The sequence below is a fragment of the Numida meleagris genome, chromosome 1, assembly GCF_002078875.1.
Source record: "Numida meleagris isolate 19003 breed g44 Domestic line chromosome 1, NumMel1.0, whole genome shotgun sequence".
Classification (NCBI taxonomy): domain Eukaryota; kingdom Metazoa; phylum Chordata; class Aves; order Galliformes; family Numididae; genus Numida; species Numida meleagris.
In genome coordinates this window covers 67,053,445-67,069,635 of record NC_034409.1, presented here as the reverse complement: position 1 = coordinate 67,069,635, position 16,191 = coordinate 67,053,445, and the positions used below count along the sequence as shown (strand labels likewise).

The 16,191-nt window shown below is 40.0% G+C and overlaps 1 protein-coding gene across 15 annotated transcripts in view; it reads right to left on the bottom strand.

Moving 5' to 3' along the window:
* SOX5 (SRY-box 5) overlaps positions 730 to 16,191 on the bottom strand; it is a 459,770-nt gene continuing 444,308 nt past the window's right edge. For all 15 annotated transcript variants that reach the window (XM_021391451.1, XM_021391458.1, XM_021391488.1 and 12 more), the window contains 2 exons: positions 9,729 to 9,945; positions 730 to 6,381 (listed from right to left, as the gene is read on the bottom strand). In XM_021391451.1, coding sequence (XP_021247126.1) covers positions 6,078 to 6,381; positions 9,729 to 9,945 — 521 coding nt within the window. In that variant the 3' untranslated portion in view covers positions 730 to 6,077. The remainder of the gene's footprint in view (positions 6,382 to 9,728; positions 9,946 to 16,191) is intronic.

Below are 16,191 nucleotides of genomic sequence, written 5' to 3'. Positions count from 1 at the left end.
GAGGGCAACATGGCAAGTAACAGAAGTGTGGGCAGGTTTGTAGGACCTCCATCACCAGGTGCCCCTCTTGCTTTCCCAAATATTGCCTTTCCCCTTTAGGAAATCTGGAACCATAGAATGGCATCTGTCAAGCCGTAGGCACTCAAGAGTAAGCACCCATCAGAATAACTTACTGTCAAAAACAGGTACAAATTCATTTCATCCCACTTTGTGCCATATGCTGCTGTCAAAACTCCATGAACTGTTTAGGCAGCATGTTGGGACATTATGACTAACTATGAGCAGAGCTATTTTTTTTTCCTAGCTTTTGGTGTTTATAATTGAGTATTTGCTTTGGTCTCTGAACAGGTAAGCCTGCAGAAAGGGAACATAAGCTGGGAAGGTGGGCATGTGCTGAACCTCTGGATTCAAACCCCTCCATGTAGGAAGAGCTTTGACTCTGAACTGGAAATTCCTCAGAGAGTGGAACCTGTCATCACAGTTCTGCACCCCATTGTTGAGGAATCAGCTTTTTCTTCTAGTTTAATATTGGTATTTTAAAGACAGAGTGATTTATTTTTCTCCTGTGGAAGTTAAAAACATTGAATTCTGGAATGGACAGGAAAGCTGAACCTAAATCTATTTTTTTTTTTTTTTTTTTTGCTCCTTGAGCCCAGCTGTTTTGCTCTCCTGGCAACAAAATTAAATAGCGCAATCTTCACTACAATAAGAGGGAAACAGAACACAGTATAGGTAAAGAACACATTTGCTGTTTTATTGGTGCCTTGCAGGGCAATAATACTGAAAAAGGGGAATGCAAAAGAAACAAAAAAAACAAAACAAAACAAAAAACAAAACCAAAAACCCAGGATGGTGGCAACCCACATTGTATTTTTTTTTAAAGAGTACATCAACTCCTGTTTTTCTCATTTATTGTGGCATGAATGATAACATAAAACCAAAACATGAAAATATACAACTTATATTACACTATGTGTTATGAACAAAATATAAATCTATAACTCTATGTTATATTTACATAATTATTTCTTTTATTAAATTTCAAGTGAGATGGTAGGTTGCGCATACTTTGTTTTAAGCTCCAGGCATTTGATTGTCTCTATTTCTTTTCTATTTTCATTTCACTTGTAAAATCCAAAACATTAAAGGAGTAAGAGCTTTAGAGCCAACGGAGCTATATAAATACTGTTTCAGCAAACCAGTGACAAAAACACTGGGGAGTAGAGAAATCAGTCAGTAGAAAAAAATGAACTTGACATGTTCTTCAATCTGGGAAACTGACAAGTTAAGATAAAGTTGAAAAAATGTAAATATAAACCAAGCTAAACATCCAGCCCATGCCCTGTGAATTGAGGATACACTTGAATCCACATCCAGTGAATTACATACATTTCTTTGCAAAACTGAAGATATGATTCTATCAAGAAGTGGGCAGACAAAAATACTTCCTATCTGATAAATCATGCCCTTAAATGCACAGGGTATTATATAGTTGCCATTCATTCTAGCAGATGAATTCTTGCTAAGTAAGGTCTACGTTTCCACGGAGTATAATTATTTTTGATGTTACAAACGTGATGTCAGAGGCTTCTTCAGGGACAATAACAGCTCATCTCTTTGGATTAAAAAGAAAAAGCTCTGAAAATGTACTGTAAAAAGGTTAAAGACAATTTACTTTCTAAAAAATGATTTAATTAAAGAGAGTCTACTGCAGTAACCAAATCTTTGAAATAATGTCTTCGAAGAAAGAATTTCTTCCATATGCATTTGTAATAAGAGGATTTGGTTACAAAACTAATTAAATGCTATAATAATAGCCAGTGTTCTTTTCTGGGGGCCTGATTAATACAGCGGAACGGTTAAATAAAGATGTTAAATGCACTTAAAAATCCTATTTTACTAATATAAGGCATGAATAAATTGAAAAAGGATATACTCTGTGTTATTTAATTGAGCTTAGAAGCAAGTGTCTCAGTTTTTCTCTTTTCTCCTTTTCCCTACTGCTGGTATTGTTCTTCTCTAAGCTACCGAGCACACTGACGCAAGAGGCTCCCCGATGTCAGAGGAGAGCAGGGCCGTGGCAGCAGCACGGCCTCCACGCGCTTGTAGGTTAATACAAGGCTAACCTCTTCTAACCTGGTTTGCCTACATGCTCTAGGGCACAGAACCCAGGAAAAAAAAAAAGAAACAAGACAAGAAGATCTATTTTAATATGTTCTGCTTTTTTTTTTTTGTTTTTTTTTTTTGGTTTTTTTTTTTTGTGAGAAATGAAAGAGGGACAAACAGGGCCTCATCTTCAGATCTGAAGGACTGAAGGATATATGGGCGCTTGTACTTTGACCCAACAAAACCTTAGCACAGGCACAAATGTTTTGCTGGTTTGGGACCCCAGAGCCTTTTTTTTTTTTTTCCTTTTTTTTTTCATTTTATCATTGCTGCATCAGCTTCAGTATTGAAATGCGGGTGGCAGACAGTTCGCTCCAGCTACCCCTTTGACCAGCCTGACCAAACCCAGGCTCCAGCATTGTCCCTCAGACAGAAACGTGCAGGTGACAAACCCAGAGTTGGCCTGAGCCTTAGTCCAGGCCTACACGGTGAGCAGTGAGTGCAGAGCTCGTCCTGCTGCCCTGGCACCAGCCTTGCTCCAGCATGGAACCGAAATGGGGCCAGCTCCAGAGCATCTCCAGAGCATCTCCTGCAGCACTGCCCATAGTCCAGGGCTGAAATTTGGCCCGGCTGAAGTGACGGGACCCTTGTCCCATAGACTTCACCGTGGCTGGCTTTCCAGCCCACGCATCCAATGCTTGCTCCAATCATGCTTGCTGCAGTGGCACCTACCTGGAGCTAAAACAAAGTATTCTGGTAGCCCAACGTTACACCATTAAACCAGAGAGTCTCTATAACATGGTGGAAATTAAGCATCCAGCAAATGTGAGGTGAACCCACAAGAGTCAGAAGTAATTTGTTCACAAAGACAGGGAACAAATTTAAAAGTTAAAAAAAAAAAGGAGCAAATATCTGTTTTCACATTGTACATAATAATGATATAAAAACAATTGCCTATTTTTTTTCTTCTTATCTAAACAGAGTGCTTCAAAAAAATTGGCTCTAGATGACTGGTGTAATTAAATAACTAAAATGAGTGATGAGAGAGCAGAAGTTAATTAAGATTGAAAACAACACTCCCATTAATTCACTCCATCATAATAAACATCAGAAGTTGACATGGCTGGGGCCAAAATTAAAATAACAGAAAGAGGAATGGTGTGAGCAGAAGAAGAAGCTATTTGTTTTCATATGTATATATATATATTTATATATATATAAAAAGGCAAGGTGGGGAGGGGTATCCATTTTAAATAGCCTAACAGCTTCATTTGCTGCACTGCCAAATTAGAACAGAATAAAATAAAGTTAAAAAAGGAGGGGGGGGAATAAAATAAATTATACATAATTTACTAATCTGGGAACAGCTGACCATTATTATTATTATTATAATAATTACCATTACAACACTAGCAAGAAGAGGCAGTTCAACTGAAAAAAAAAAAAAAAACACAGTCATAAAACACAAACAAAAAGAACCCTCTCTGACATGGAGGATATGATCAGCTACTCCAAGCATAACTTCAGAGCAAATCTTCTGAGAGAGAGAAAATAGAAAAGAATTTTTGTGAGGCAGAGGTGGACATCAAAAAAGGGAAAACAAGGAGAAAAACAAAACAGATGTTGCAGGGTAGAAGTATCATACGTCCAAACCGCTCCTTGGAGTATTGTCCTATTCTTCAATGGCATTTGCTTGTTTGCTTTGCGCAAGGTCTGCACAGGTCAAGTTACACTTCAAGCGGTGATCCATCAGAAAAGACCCCACATCCTCCTCTCCAGCCCCTCCTGCTGCCTGCCCCTTCTCCCCTGCACTTGGATTAAATGGCTGTTACCAAGAGGTCTAAATTTACGTCACAAGGTAAATTCACAAAATCAACATTGCCAAGTACTGAACACTCTGGTTCTGGCAAACCCTCGGGCTGAGATCTGGCTGGCACAAAGACTCACAAGGCTGTAAGGGAATGCTGGCAATGAGCCTCTTAAGCATTAAGGATTTACCAGTGAGCAACACGAAGGTGGTACTAGAAAACTGACTCAGAGGAAGGCTCTTTTTCTCTGTATGACCCTAGGACTTTGCAGATCTACTGGACAGCTGGTGCTTGAAACTAGAGGTAGCCTTTTTGGTTGGCTGATTGGTTTAGATGTAATGTTTTGCTACACGAACGTGGGTCCTCTCTTTCTAGAGGAAGATGAGAGTGCAGGGATGAGAAGAGATTCTGTAACTTGCTTGTATTTGTTCTTTGTCCGAAATAAAGCGTAATACTCAGTTACCTTGTTGAAATTACAACACGCTAACATCTGTTCAGCATTACACTTCTGTAAATCCACCTTCTTCACCATGGCTGCTGTTGCCCAAGGAAGGCAAAGCTGCACAACAACGTACCTAGGGGCTCTAGAACAGCGCTGGAAGGAACATAGCCCAGGAGACAATTTTTCACCTGTGAGAGGCAGCAGCTAGGGAAACACAGCACCACATAGGTTTTGGGTCTTCTATTCTCTGCTTTGAAAACAAAAATCTCTTTGTATCTATTAGTCTTTTTTCCTACAAAAACATCCCACTGATAAAACTGGATTTCTGCAAGTGCAAAGGAGAAAAAAAATGCTAGTTAAAAAAACAAAAACACAATGCAATTGCCTTTTGAATCAGAGATCAGTGCTCAGCAGCCCTGTAGGTATGAGTTCATTAACACTGGACATCACAGTAACCTAATTACACTCAGCAAGAAGTTAACATTTCCAGTTGCCCTGTCGTGTGTTGAACAAATCCTATTCTGAACAATTCTTTTTTCATGTTGTATGTGCTGCCACTTGAAGTGTAAATGAAAAGCAAAAGCTCCTTACAGACCAAGACCTTTGGAGGGTGCGGGATTTCATTCTGGAACATGCTTTTTGCTCACAATAGTCCAATATTATTCTTATTAGTACCATAAACACGCACACATGAAAATCCAAGATCATAAAATATTTTTTCTCTAAATTTCTTATGCTCTCTCTCTCTCTCTCTCTCTTTTTTTCACCTGAGAATGGCACCTACAGTTTCCTTTAAAAAGCAAAAGCAAAACCAAAAATATAAATCTAATCTCACCAGCTGCTGGTATATCAGGTTCTTCAAGGGATTGTCTAAGATACAACACTGTCCTAACTTGAGATAGAGCAGGAAGAGAAAGGAAACCCAAAGAAAAACAAAAACAGAGACCAACCAAAAAATAAGCAAATTGGACTAGTTCAGCGCTGTAGTACAAATTTGGCACTTGCTCAAAGACTCAGTATGATGTGCAACTGATGAAGAGAAGTTCTCTCTTGAAAGGAAATAATTGCTTGTTGGGGTTAACAGAAACAGGCTCCCCACTTCCTTCCTTGCCAGCCACGCGCACACGCACACACACACACGCTTCAGACCCAAACGTGCCAGGGAGGAGGAGATGGAGGAGACAGAAGGGGAAAAAGGAATTTTATCTTTTTTTTTCTTTCCTGTCAGGTGCATTACCAAAAAAAAAAAAAAAAAAAAAAAATTATTTCTCTTTAAACTGTAGCACAAAACAACAAAACACATTCACAAGCCACTTGTTGGCACTGTGTACCTGAGTGAGAATTTCTAGAACATTGTAGAACAAACAGCCATAAAGTTTATTTGAAAAAAAAATAATAATAATAAAAGGTCGACGGGTAAGACTTCAGTGCTTGGGTATAGCAGCTGAATTACTGGCATTATTTTACCCATAGCTTATATTATTCTGTTGTTGTTGTCGTTGTCTTTGTTTCCTTTCTTCTGAGCCTTTTTTCTTCTGATGCAGGCTGATGTCTATTAGTCAGCTGATGTCCCAACTAGTTAAGACTAACAGTTAAAGTAACAGTCAGTGTATGAGAAAGTTAATGTGCTTGGCCACTGGTAAGGATAAACCAGATGGGGCTTTATTTATTTTTTCTTTTCTCCTTGAAGTCCTGCAGGTCACGTGATATTTGGACCCTGATCAGTTGGCTTGCCCCGCAATGTGATTTTCACTGTCACTGCCATAGTCCACATCGGGGTCATCCTCTTCCTCATCATACTCATCGTAGATTTCTCCATTGACGTCATCGGTCTGCATCTCTTCCTTGATATGGGGCTCCTCGCCTTTGATGCCGTAAGTGCTCTGGATGACGGGCATCCCGGGCTCGGGGCTGCTGGACACGCTCGAGTGCTCCGAGGGCAGGTGTGGGGAAGGCATTCCTGCCATGGCGATGGCTCCTGGGTAAACGACACCTGCGGTGGCAATGGGAATCTGTGCTTGTTGCCTGCCATGGAGAAAAAGGAAGAGGACATTTGAATATTGGAAGAAACAGAGAGAGCAAGTATGACAGCACTTGGCAAGCCCATTAGCACATGCTCTTGGGCATGCAAAGGGAGCTTCTGTATGGCCCATACATGACAACCATGGAATCATTTCTTCAGATTCACCAGTTGATGCTCTTGACACAAACACTGAGCCCAAACCAACTTCACTGCTAAGGAAATTCAACCTTTGTGAACATCTGCAGCTGCACCTGAACCACACAGCTTCAACTTGCCTGCCTGTGATGCAAACTTGTTCACTGGGTAAACTGTGTCCAGTGAGCTGCCAGACGGAAGCAAGCACCACATCAGTCATGGACTGCCTCACAAAAACATGTATTTTGAAAATCTTCTTAAACAATCCCAAGCGGCTGACAGGGCTAGAAATAAAAGTTTGCTAATAGGAGAAACGAGGCGAAGGCTGGGTAGTTTGCAAAGCAATGGTGAGGTGCTGTAGGGAAGTAACAATGGATGAGGAGAAAGCAAAAGCCTCTCCAACGGGAGAATTCGACTCCATGCTAATTCGTGGACCTGGCCCTTATTAGGGAGAAGGGCAGTGGGCTTTCTGGGGCCAACACGGGCTTACAGGATGATCACTAATGGCCTTCCACTGGAAGGTGACAGTTTCCAAAGTGAATGGCACTTGTGAAAAACAGAAACTTTGAAGCAGGGTGGATAAAACAGGGAAAAGCCAGACTTAAAATGGAAGCATGCATTTATTTAAAAATAAATAAAAAGCAAGCAAGCAACATAAGCATTTGAGCAAATCCTCTATAAGATGCCTTTACATAGCGTCTAAGCCTTGGAAACCTGTCTGCAGCAATGAAAGACGAATTATTCCAGGCCATAGAAATTCCCTTTGCATCAAGAACACTAGCTGTGTTATACCAGTGTTTGTTTCCCTGAGAAGCTTCAGGGTCCCAACAAGCCTAGAGGTTTAAAATTCATGCTCCTTTTGTTTCCTTGCTGCATGAAGTAATTCCATTGCAGTAATACTCTTCAGTACATGCTGCACATTGTAATGTCATCAGCGGTGTGTCCATCTGTACTGAAAAGCCTTGCCACAGGAGACAGGGCAGAGTCTCTTGAGATGAGCATTCATAATTAAGAATGAAACCTTTCCCTGTTCCCCTGCCTGGCTGTGCCCTGGCTGTACAGTAAGCCCTGCACAGTACAGTGATCCTGAAAGACTCTCCTCAGCCAAAGAGCTTTACATTTGTTTGGAATTGCTAGCTGTGTTTTCAGTTACTTCCTGCCTGCCATTCAAGCGAGGCCACTGTCAGTACAATCATTATTTCCTTGTTGCTGAAACAAGTTTAAGTTGTCTCAGCTGAAGACATAGCTCTTAAAGAAGGGAGCGGATCTAATTTGCATTTTATTCTTAATTCAATAGGAAGGCATTGTTTTCTGGAGTCAGCATTTCTGTAACAAGATTCAGCACACTTAAATTGCTTTTAATATTTAACAATAGGAATACTTTGCACTTAAATGGTGCTTTTCAGAGTGCTTTCCAAATATTAAATAATTTAAGAATAGTATTTTTCCACTTCTATAGGATGTCCACTCCGGAGGATGAGGTGAGCTTACCATACCACCATTAAAGATGAGGTCACTAAGACATGAAGTCATTAAGTACAAGAGTTGCAAAAAATGCTCAGTCCTTCTCATTGTGCTGTTTTCAGGCAGGTTTTCAGGATGTCCCAGAAGCCCGCGCAGTGAGAGCTCTTAAAGAACTCCATCACTTACTTTGGGGCACAATTAGGAGCTGGATTTGTGTTCAGAAGTCCAGCCCTAAATGACCCATGCAGGGTGATGTGGCAGATGGGGAACCAAAACCAGGAATGAAGCTGCAGTGCTGGGACTCCCAGCATAAAACACTGACCCCACTGTGGTCACTGGCCGCTTTGTCAGTAGCTTCTACAGAGATTTCACCCCAGATTCTGTGCTCTAATTGCCTCAGTGCAAATTATCTCCACAAATGTCTTGATTTCAATGTCAGCCTTGTTTGGAAAGCTAAATAATATGCAGAGCGTTACAAGGTTAATTTTTTTCCCATGATGAAGCATGCATGTTAACCAGATAAGCAGTGTTTTGGGGGCTCTGTTGCCACCTATTCTTTTTCCAGAAATCCCCCCTCCTCTTTTTTTAATCTCTTGATGCCAAATGTTGGCTGACTTCCCTGTGTTTGTTTCAGTGCTTACCATTGGGATCGCTGGACCTGCCAGCACCACAGGGTTAAGCAGCTCAAATTTCTCTGCTGAGCGGCTTATTATAACAATGCACACTGTAGCTGTTTAAAACACAGTCTGATGACACTTAACAGTTGCTGGACAGATATTCTCTCCTTTATTGCTACTTCTAGCCATTAACTAGGGAGATGCGCAACTCAGTTCAGTTAATATGATTCCAAATTCAGCCTGAGATGAAACAGAACATAAATTCAATTATTTCTGAGGCTTGTTTTTGTTGCTGTTTTTCCATTTTTTTAATTATTTTTTTTTTATCAGTGTGTGAATTCTAATTTTCTGGAGTGATTACAGAAATACTACAGAATATTTATTCCTGATTCTTTTGATCTGCTTTAACCAAAACCAAGGAGTATCTGCAGAAGGAAAAGTCATGTGAGTTTTCCAGACAGATTACAGCCTGATCATATCAAACTGATCAAGCTGATCTACTAAGTGTTTATCAGAACCAGTCTTCTTGAAATTTATACTCATCATAAAGCATTTAGCTTACTGAATTGGAAAACATCCACTCCCTAGTATGATGCATGCCATCGTGATGAACAATGGATGCAACTTCATGTCTGATATGAATTAAGAGAGCCAAGTCCATATTCCAGCTGAAGTTCAATATGTTCAGCAGTCCTTTTACAGACCACTTGCCACAGATCGTACTGAATGCAAACCAGTATTTTTGGCTTTTGGATCAATAGGCACTACCACAGATCCATTCAGATATACCCTCTGAGGCCCCATAATAAAGTAATACTTACAGGATTTTATTAGAAAACTTACATTTCATTGGAAACTCTTAAGCTTTTTTTTTTTTCTTCTGCATGATCAGGGTGGAAATGAGACAGCTGGCTGAAGCTGTAAGATGAACATATAGCAGAGCCAACAAAAAATCCCTAGCTGCCTAACTTCCTCCTGGAACACACTGTTTTAAAGTATAAGCTTCACATTCTGTTAGCAATATATAATGTTCTTGCCAATAAAATATATCATTTACCACAGTGAATTAAGAATTATCCCTGAAAATATATATTTTTTTCTGAAACAAATGGTAGTTTTCAAAGGTTCCATACCCAACATTAAAATACTGCCTCATCTCCTGACGTCTGTTGCGCATGATAGCCTTGTACTCGCCAATGCGTAATTTTTTGCCATCTACAAGGCAGGTACGCTTCGGCCTTGGCTTGTATTTGTAGTCTGGATATTTCTCCAGGTGCTGTTTGCTGAGTCGGGCCTGTTCCTCGTAGTATGGCTGCTTCTCTAGGTTTGTCATAGCTTTCCAGCGAGATCCTGCCACAAAAAAAAAAAAAAAAAAAAAAAAGAACAAGAAATGAGGTTCTGCTCACTCACAGGCACCGAAAGGCAGAGAAGCAAGTAGGTCACTCAGAACAAGATACCGACGGTCATATTGCTTTGGGCTGGGAATCTGTCAGAGCTTCTAGACAAAGGTCAGGTCTTGTTTGCATTTCACTTGTAAACCTCTTCAGTACGGCCATGAGGGAGAGAGGGATGATACTGGAAGCTTTCACTATTTTATGAAAATTTTTCTACATTATTATGTTTTTTTCAGGTGATCAATAAAAGCATCATCTTGATAATGAGCAATCCATGACGCTTACTGGAAAACTGAGCAGTGTATGTTAGTGAATAGCTAGAAACCCCTTAGGTATGTCACGACTACTCTGCTGAGAGCTTCCTTTGGCCATGGTCTTGCTTTCCTCTCCTGTTACAGGGGAGGCAGCATTCCCAGGTGCTGTGATTTGATCGCCATGCCTCACTATGACTGGATCTAGCAAAAACTCTGGATACACACATGTCTAACAGCTCAGTCTTTCATAACAAATAACATCTTTCTAGCTGCTACGTTTGTGAAAAGCAGAATCTGAATTGATCATAAAGAGTATGCTGCCGGGCACAAGAACCTGCAAAGACCCTGAAGCAATGCCTTTAACAGCTATAAGCTATCCCATATGTCTCAGCAGGGTGTTAACTCCAAGACCAAGTCCCGGTGAGCACTGCCAGCTCTAACTTAACAAAGAATTTAGTATGTGTCATGAAGGGAAGAGCACTGGGATACCGGCACACCTCTCCACAGAGCTGCACTATGGCTTGATTGCTGGCAGCCCAGTTTCTGACATTCTGCCTATGCTAATGTGGACATTTGAGCTAGGGAAATAATGAAGACTGCATAATTTTTTTCAAATATCTCCTGAAAATTACAAACTAATGTTGCTTAAAAGACATAGTATGGGAACAGAAAGTAAAATTTTTTGAATTAGTTATCCTATTTTATTTTTCCATGGACTACAGAAGTGCTTCAGGGTAAGATACATTTCAAAGAACAGGAATGGTCCAAGCTGTGAAACATGTGGCACAGAAGGAACATTTTACTGGAAAATAGACCACTTTCCCTTTAGAAAAAAAAAGTTTGAATAGTTTCTCAATTTAATGTGTCCACAATGTCATATGTCATACTTGACTTCCTCTTCTTCATCATTTTTCACGGTTATTCATACTGTACTTAGCTCATGCTATTAGTCAGGCCTGTCTTAGCTCACTGTGCCCCCAAGACTCTCAATATAGAGAGCACAGCTATCCCTTCCCAGGGAAGAAAACAGTTTGGTTCCTCCAGAAAGACCCCTTCAGATCACTGAAATCATTTTCCCAATCATTCTTTGAATCTTTTTTCCAAGCTGTTAAGCTTCTGGAGTCAAGGGCTGGCAGGCTGGCAGTGACCCAGTCTAGCATCACACTTGGCAACAAGTGGTTGGAAATCATGGTGTCTTTATTTGGAGGAGGAACAGTGGATATCCCTGTTTTAGCAAACATTCCAGTGGAGTCAAAAATGTCAGATTTTTAACATATAAGATACAGAGATTCCCCCGCTAGTTCTGGAATGAGAGACAGCTCATTGTTTCAGCTAATAGTTATTAGCTTATGATCTTTAAGGCCCCTTCCAACCCAAACCATTCTATGATTCTGTCATCCCATCCTAATATGAGTGTGAGTAGATGGTTTCTAGGATTTGATCTCAAAGTCCTACATGGCACTTGTATGCCATACAAATCCAGTAGATCAATGTGAAAATCCCTGACATGGCACTGTGTTGTACAGGGCAGCCAACCTCTTGCCACAGAATCGTGGTCAGCAGCTTTGTCTCCTGCAGGGAAATTATCCCATGTTTTTTCTGGCAGAGGAAGTGACAAGAAAAAGTGACACCAACTTTCCACTTGTAGTGCCTCCCAGATTTCAGGCTAAATGACACAGTGATAAACATGTGGAGACTGGCAAAACACTGAAAACCTATTTATGGTGGTTTAGCGCACAAAATGGAAGTATAGATAGGGACTCTGTTGAGTGATGTCAAAAATTAAGGGCAAAGCTTACACAGCTCTTACAGGAAGATGTTTTACTTTCAAATTCTGCCTCTTGGACATCTGCAAACTGGCTTCTTAGCATATGAAGAAAATAATGAATTTTTGTCTAAATCTAGAGCCCTCTAACCACAATCATGCTGCAGTCCTTGTGTCTAAAAAACAACTTCAGCCCCAGTTCCTGTTGATTAAACAGTTTTTATTTATGAATAACAAAGCTAAAAACCTCACAGATCTTAAACAAATCTTGACATTTGCTTTACATACTGTGAGGGGACCTGCAGCTCAGAGGCTGATTAATAGTCAGGTACATTTTGAGAATGACACAGAGGAAGACAGAAATTGAAATCAGTAGTTGCAAAATTGTCATGAAATTTTTCTGTGCTAGCGTAATTCCTGTTTCACTGTGTTATCTCGCTGCAATCCTACAGTCAGATCCGAGCAGGCAGATTCCTTCCCCTCACGTGAAAAGTTCTGTAAATAGTGGGTGCAGTTAGGCAAACACATAAGTCTTTGCAGGATCAGGGCCATAAAAATTGAAATTTTGATGCATAATATTTGTACATGCAGTTACACATACAATATTTATACATAAATGTCACTCATTATGTTTTTCCTTCCTAAGCTGCAAGCTCAATACAACAAAAATCCTGGCAGCCTCACCTCTCTTCCTAGCAAATTTTTAATAGCTGCCTTCTGCAGTGATATCTCCTCTTACTATGACTTTATTGTTTTTACAAAAATATATTTAATATCATTTACTAGTATGTTTTGAAGTATCATAAATAATTAAACAAACAGTGATGTCAAAATAAATGTTGATAATGGGCACATTTTCTGATGATAAACCCTAGGTTTTTTGCATTCGAGCATTTTCATTTGTTTTCTTACTAATATGCAAAATCCAAGCAGCTCTCTGACTGGTCTTAATAAAACTTTTGAAATTCTGAAGAATCTATTACTCTGAGCCTTGCATCTGTAGGCTAAGGTATGAATAGGGATCATCAATCAGCATACTAAACTGGTTGACAGTACCTTGTGTTTGGACAAAATATATCTGTAATACGTTTATCTGCTGTTTTTTATATGTCAATAAACACACACATGCAGGCACAGGAACCTACGCCAAGTGCCAGCCCAAGCCCAGATAAGGTGTAACTGAAGAATCTCAAAAAATGTCTCTTTTTAAGGGAAGATTTACACCCGTTGGTGAGCTTTCTGCTCACCATCTGTGTTGGAAAGCTCCGAGTGGGTCAAGTACGCAAGGCTTTTCTCTGTAAGTACGAAAACAAGAGCCCGTCCCCCCCCTACATAACGACGGGTAGGATTCTCACTCAGCTCTCCCCGATCTGCTGCCTGAAGTGTTTAGAAAATAAACGATAAAATCACTAGACTTTGCAGCACCAGTACAAGCTAGGGCAGTTCAGAGCCATGCCCACGTGAGGCGTTTCGAGCAACAGTGGGACAGCCAGCCACCTGAGCAGGGACCAGCAGTACAGACAGACAGACAGACAGACAAACACCCATCACTGCACACACGCCTGTGTTTCAGCAGGGCTCATAGCTCTGCCGACCACCGATTTCAAGCTGTTTCTCCGGCGAGAATTTTCTGCTGCTTGTAACACTGCCTAACTTTTAGTCTGTGGGAGTGACATCTTTCAGTCTGGCTATCTGTAGCAGGCTGACTTTACATGTAAAAAATACAGGTATGCACACAAGCACATATACAATGCATACGTATGCATATAGGTCTGCATTCACACATACGCATATCCATGAGAGGATTTCTGAAGGTACTAATTTCCTCCTAATCTCCATATGTAAATTTCTCAGTGAAATTAATTAAAATATTTACAAAAATATCTAAACAATGCATTATTAAATGGATAGGGTCCAGCAGACCCGTTTTAGCACTTTTTAAAAACAATTTACTAAAAAAAATCATTATCCACAAGTTTAAGTTGCAATGAACAGATGGATGACAAACGTATGCACAGATGAATTTAGTGACAAATCCATGTATCTAATTTTTATGCTCAAAACATAATACCACAGTGTCAAACATAATCCCCAGAGAATGTGAATGCTGGGAAGGGCTTCTCCTCTCATTTTACTACAGAAATGACCCTTGATGGGTGTGAACCCATCTAAGCCATTCTCGGTGACAACAAGCTCTCTGACCTCAGTGGTAACAGCACCGCTTAAAAAATGGTAAGGAAAAATTGCAGAGTTCTAATAAAGAGCCCCTAATACTTGTCTGAACTGTAAGTTTCTGGCTGCTCACCCTACGCTAGTTAACAGAGAGCTCCCTGCTGACTTCAAAAGACTGGCCTTTTGCAATTGAGGGAAGACCTTTGCAACATTCCTGCCAGGGAAGAAGGCATTGGGCATCCCTCTTTATTGCAGAGGAGGAATTAAAAAAAAATCAAACGTGATGCTGGAAGGAAATAGAAACATCATCTCTTTCTACTTTAAACCTTGCTTTTCCCCATATCTGACAGTGAAACAGTAAAGAGTTTGGAGTCAGCTATAGTGTCTGTCACCTCAACAGGATCTGTAATGAATTTGCACATTTTACTCCAACTACTGTATATCTAATCAGAAAAAGATGTCCCCATATCTCCCTGATCTAGCGCCAAATAGTAAAAGGTGATTCCTTATGTTAACAATTTCAGCAGAATGGCTTATTAAAACCAGATTTTAGGGTATTATAAAATGCTTAGAAGCCCTTTAAAATGTCAACCAGGATCCCCAGAGACTGCGTAAAATGTCAGCCCAGCTCAAGCGCCTGTTTTAAGCAGAATGAATTAGCAGCGTGCTGTCGGAGGTTGTTATCCAAAACAATCAGTTAAGAGGGAAAACATCAAGCTCTCTTTGTACTTTCTATATGAAAAGGGCCATTCAGAATGATCTTGTAGATTTCTGAAGCTGATTATTTAAAAACAGGTTTAACCAGGGCCTCTCTCGATTTAGAAACAGACCAAAACCATTACTGCCCTGTTCTCAGCCTAATCACATCATACACCTGTAACCAGCATAATCCCTTTTAACCAGTATATGGCTATTTTACCATCAACATAAACAATCTACCCTTCTAATCCCAGTCCCATAACTAATCTAATCATTATGTTCCACCTTTTTAATCATGGGTTAATATCATCACGTCTGCCATCCACAGCCAATGCATTTTGCCTCTCCAAGCAATTTTATCTAATTTCCACTTGCATTCTGCTAACTTTTCATAATACCACCCTAATCAAGCTGAACATCAAATCTTTGACCAGACTAAACTCAGCATATTCACCAGCCCTGTACCTGGTTAATGCTGCTATTACCATCACATTACATATATCTTGTTGCCTGCAAAACCAGACAGACATGTAGCCCAGCTAATCAATGTCCCTGGTTATGCTTTTACCCACTGGCATGATGTATGCTTAGGTTCTGAAACACAGTCTGTATCAGTAAAAATGCACCGTCTCTGAGTTGGTCACAGATATTTTTTTTTTTCTGCTGAAGAGTAATTCACTGGCCTCGAAAATCTCTAGTTATTCACTTTCTGTATCATTCAGTGTCTCACACAAGAATAACTTAAGACAGAATATAGTCCTGGGAATTTGAGTAAGAACAGAAAAGTTTGAAGACCATGGCATGAAATATGGTAGATGATACTCATGACAAATATTGCTTGGGATGTGAAGAGTAAAGAATATGGAAATTAATTCTGATATTTCTTTTTAGGTTTCAGGATTCTTCTCAGGATATTTAGAATAAAAGCAGCTTGTGATAGAGATCATACACTAAGGGAAAACCTAATGTAACAGGAACATAATAAAAATAATTTAAAATTGTTGGTGTATAAGATAGAAGGATGTATTTTAGGATATTTTCCCTATGACCATTGCTTTGAACAGACAGTGCTAAGGCACAAATCAAATACTGTGGTGTGCCTCTTGTCAGATGAAATACATGGGCAAATACATGACAGCAGTCATTCTGTGCTTGTTCAACTGCTTAAAATGAATCTATTAGTTCATAGTTTTGCACCAAAGTCAACACCACAACCTGAGTAATTACAAACACACAAGAGCACTTCAGGTTATGGTCAATATACAGCACTGGGCAGCATGGTGGAAGCTTGTATAGCTGCTGTCCTTGATGC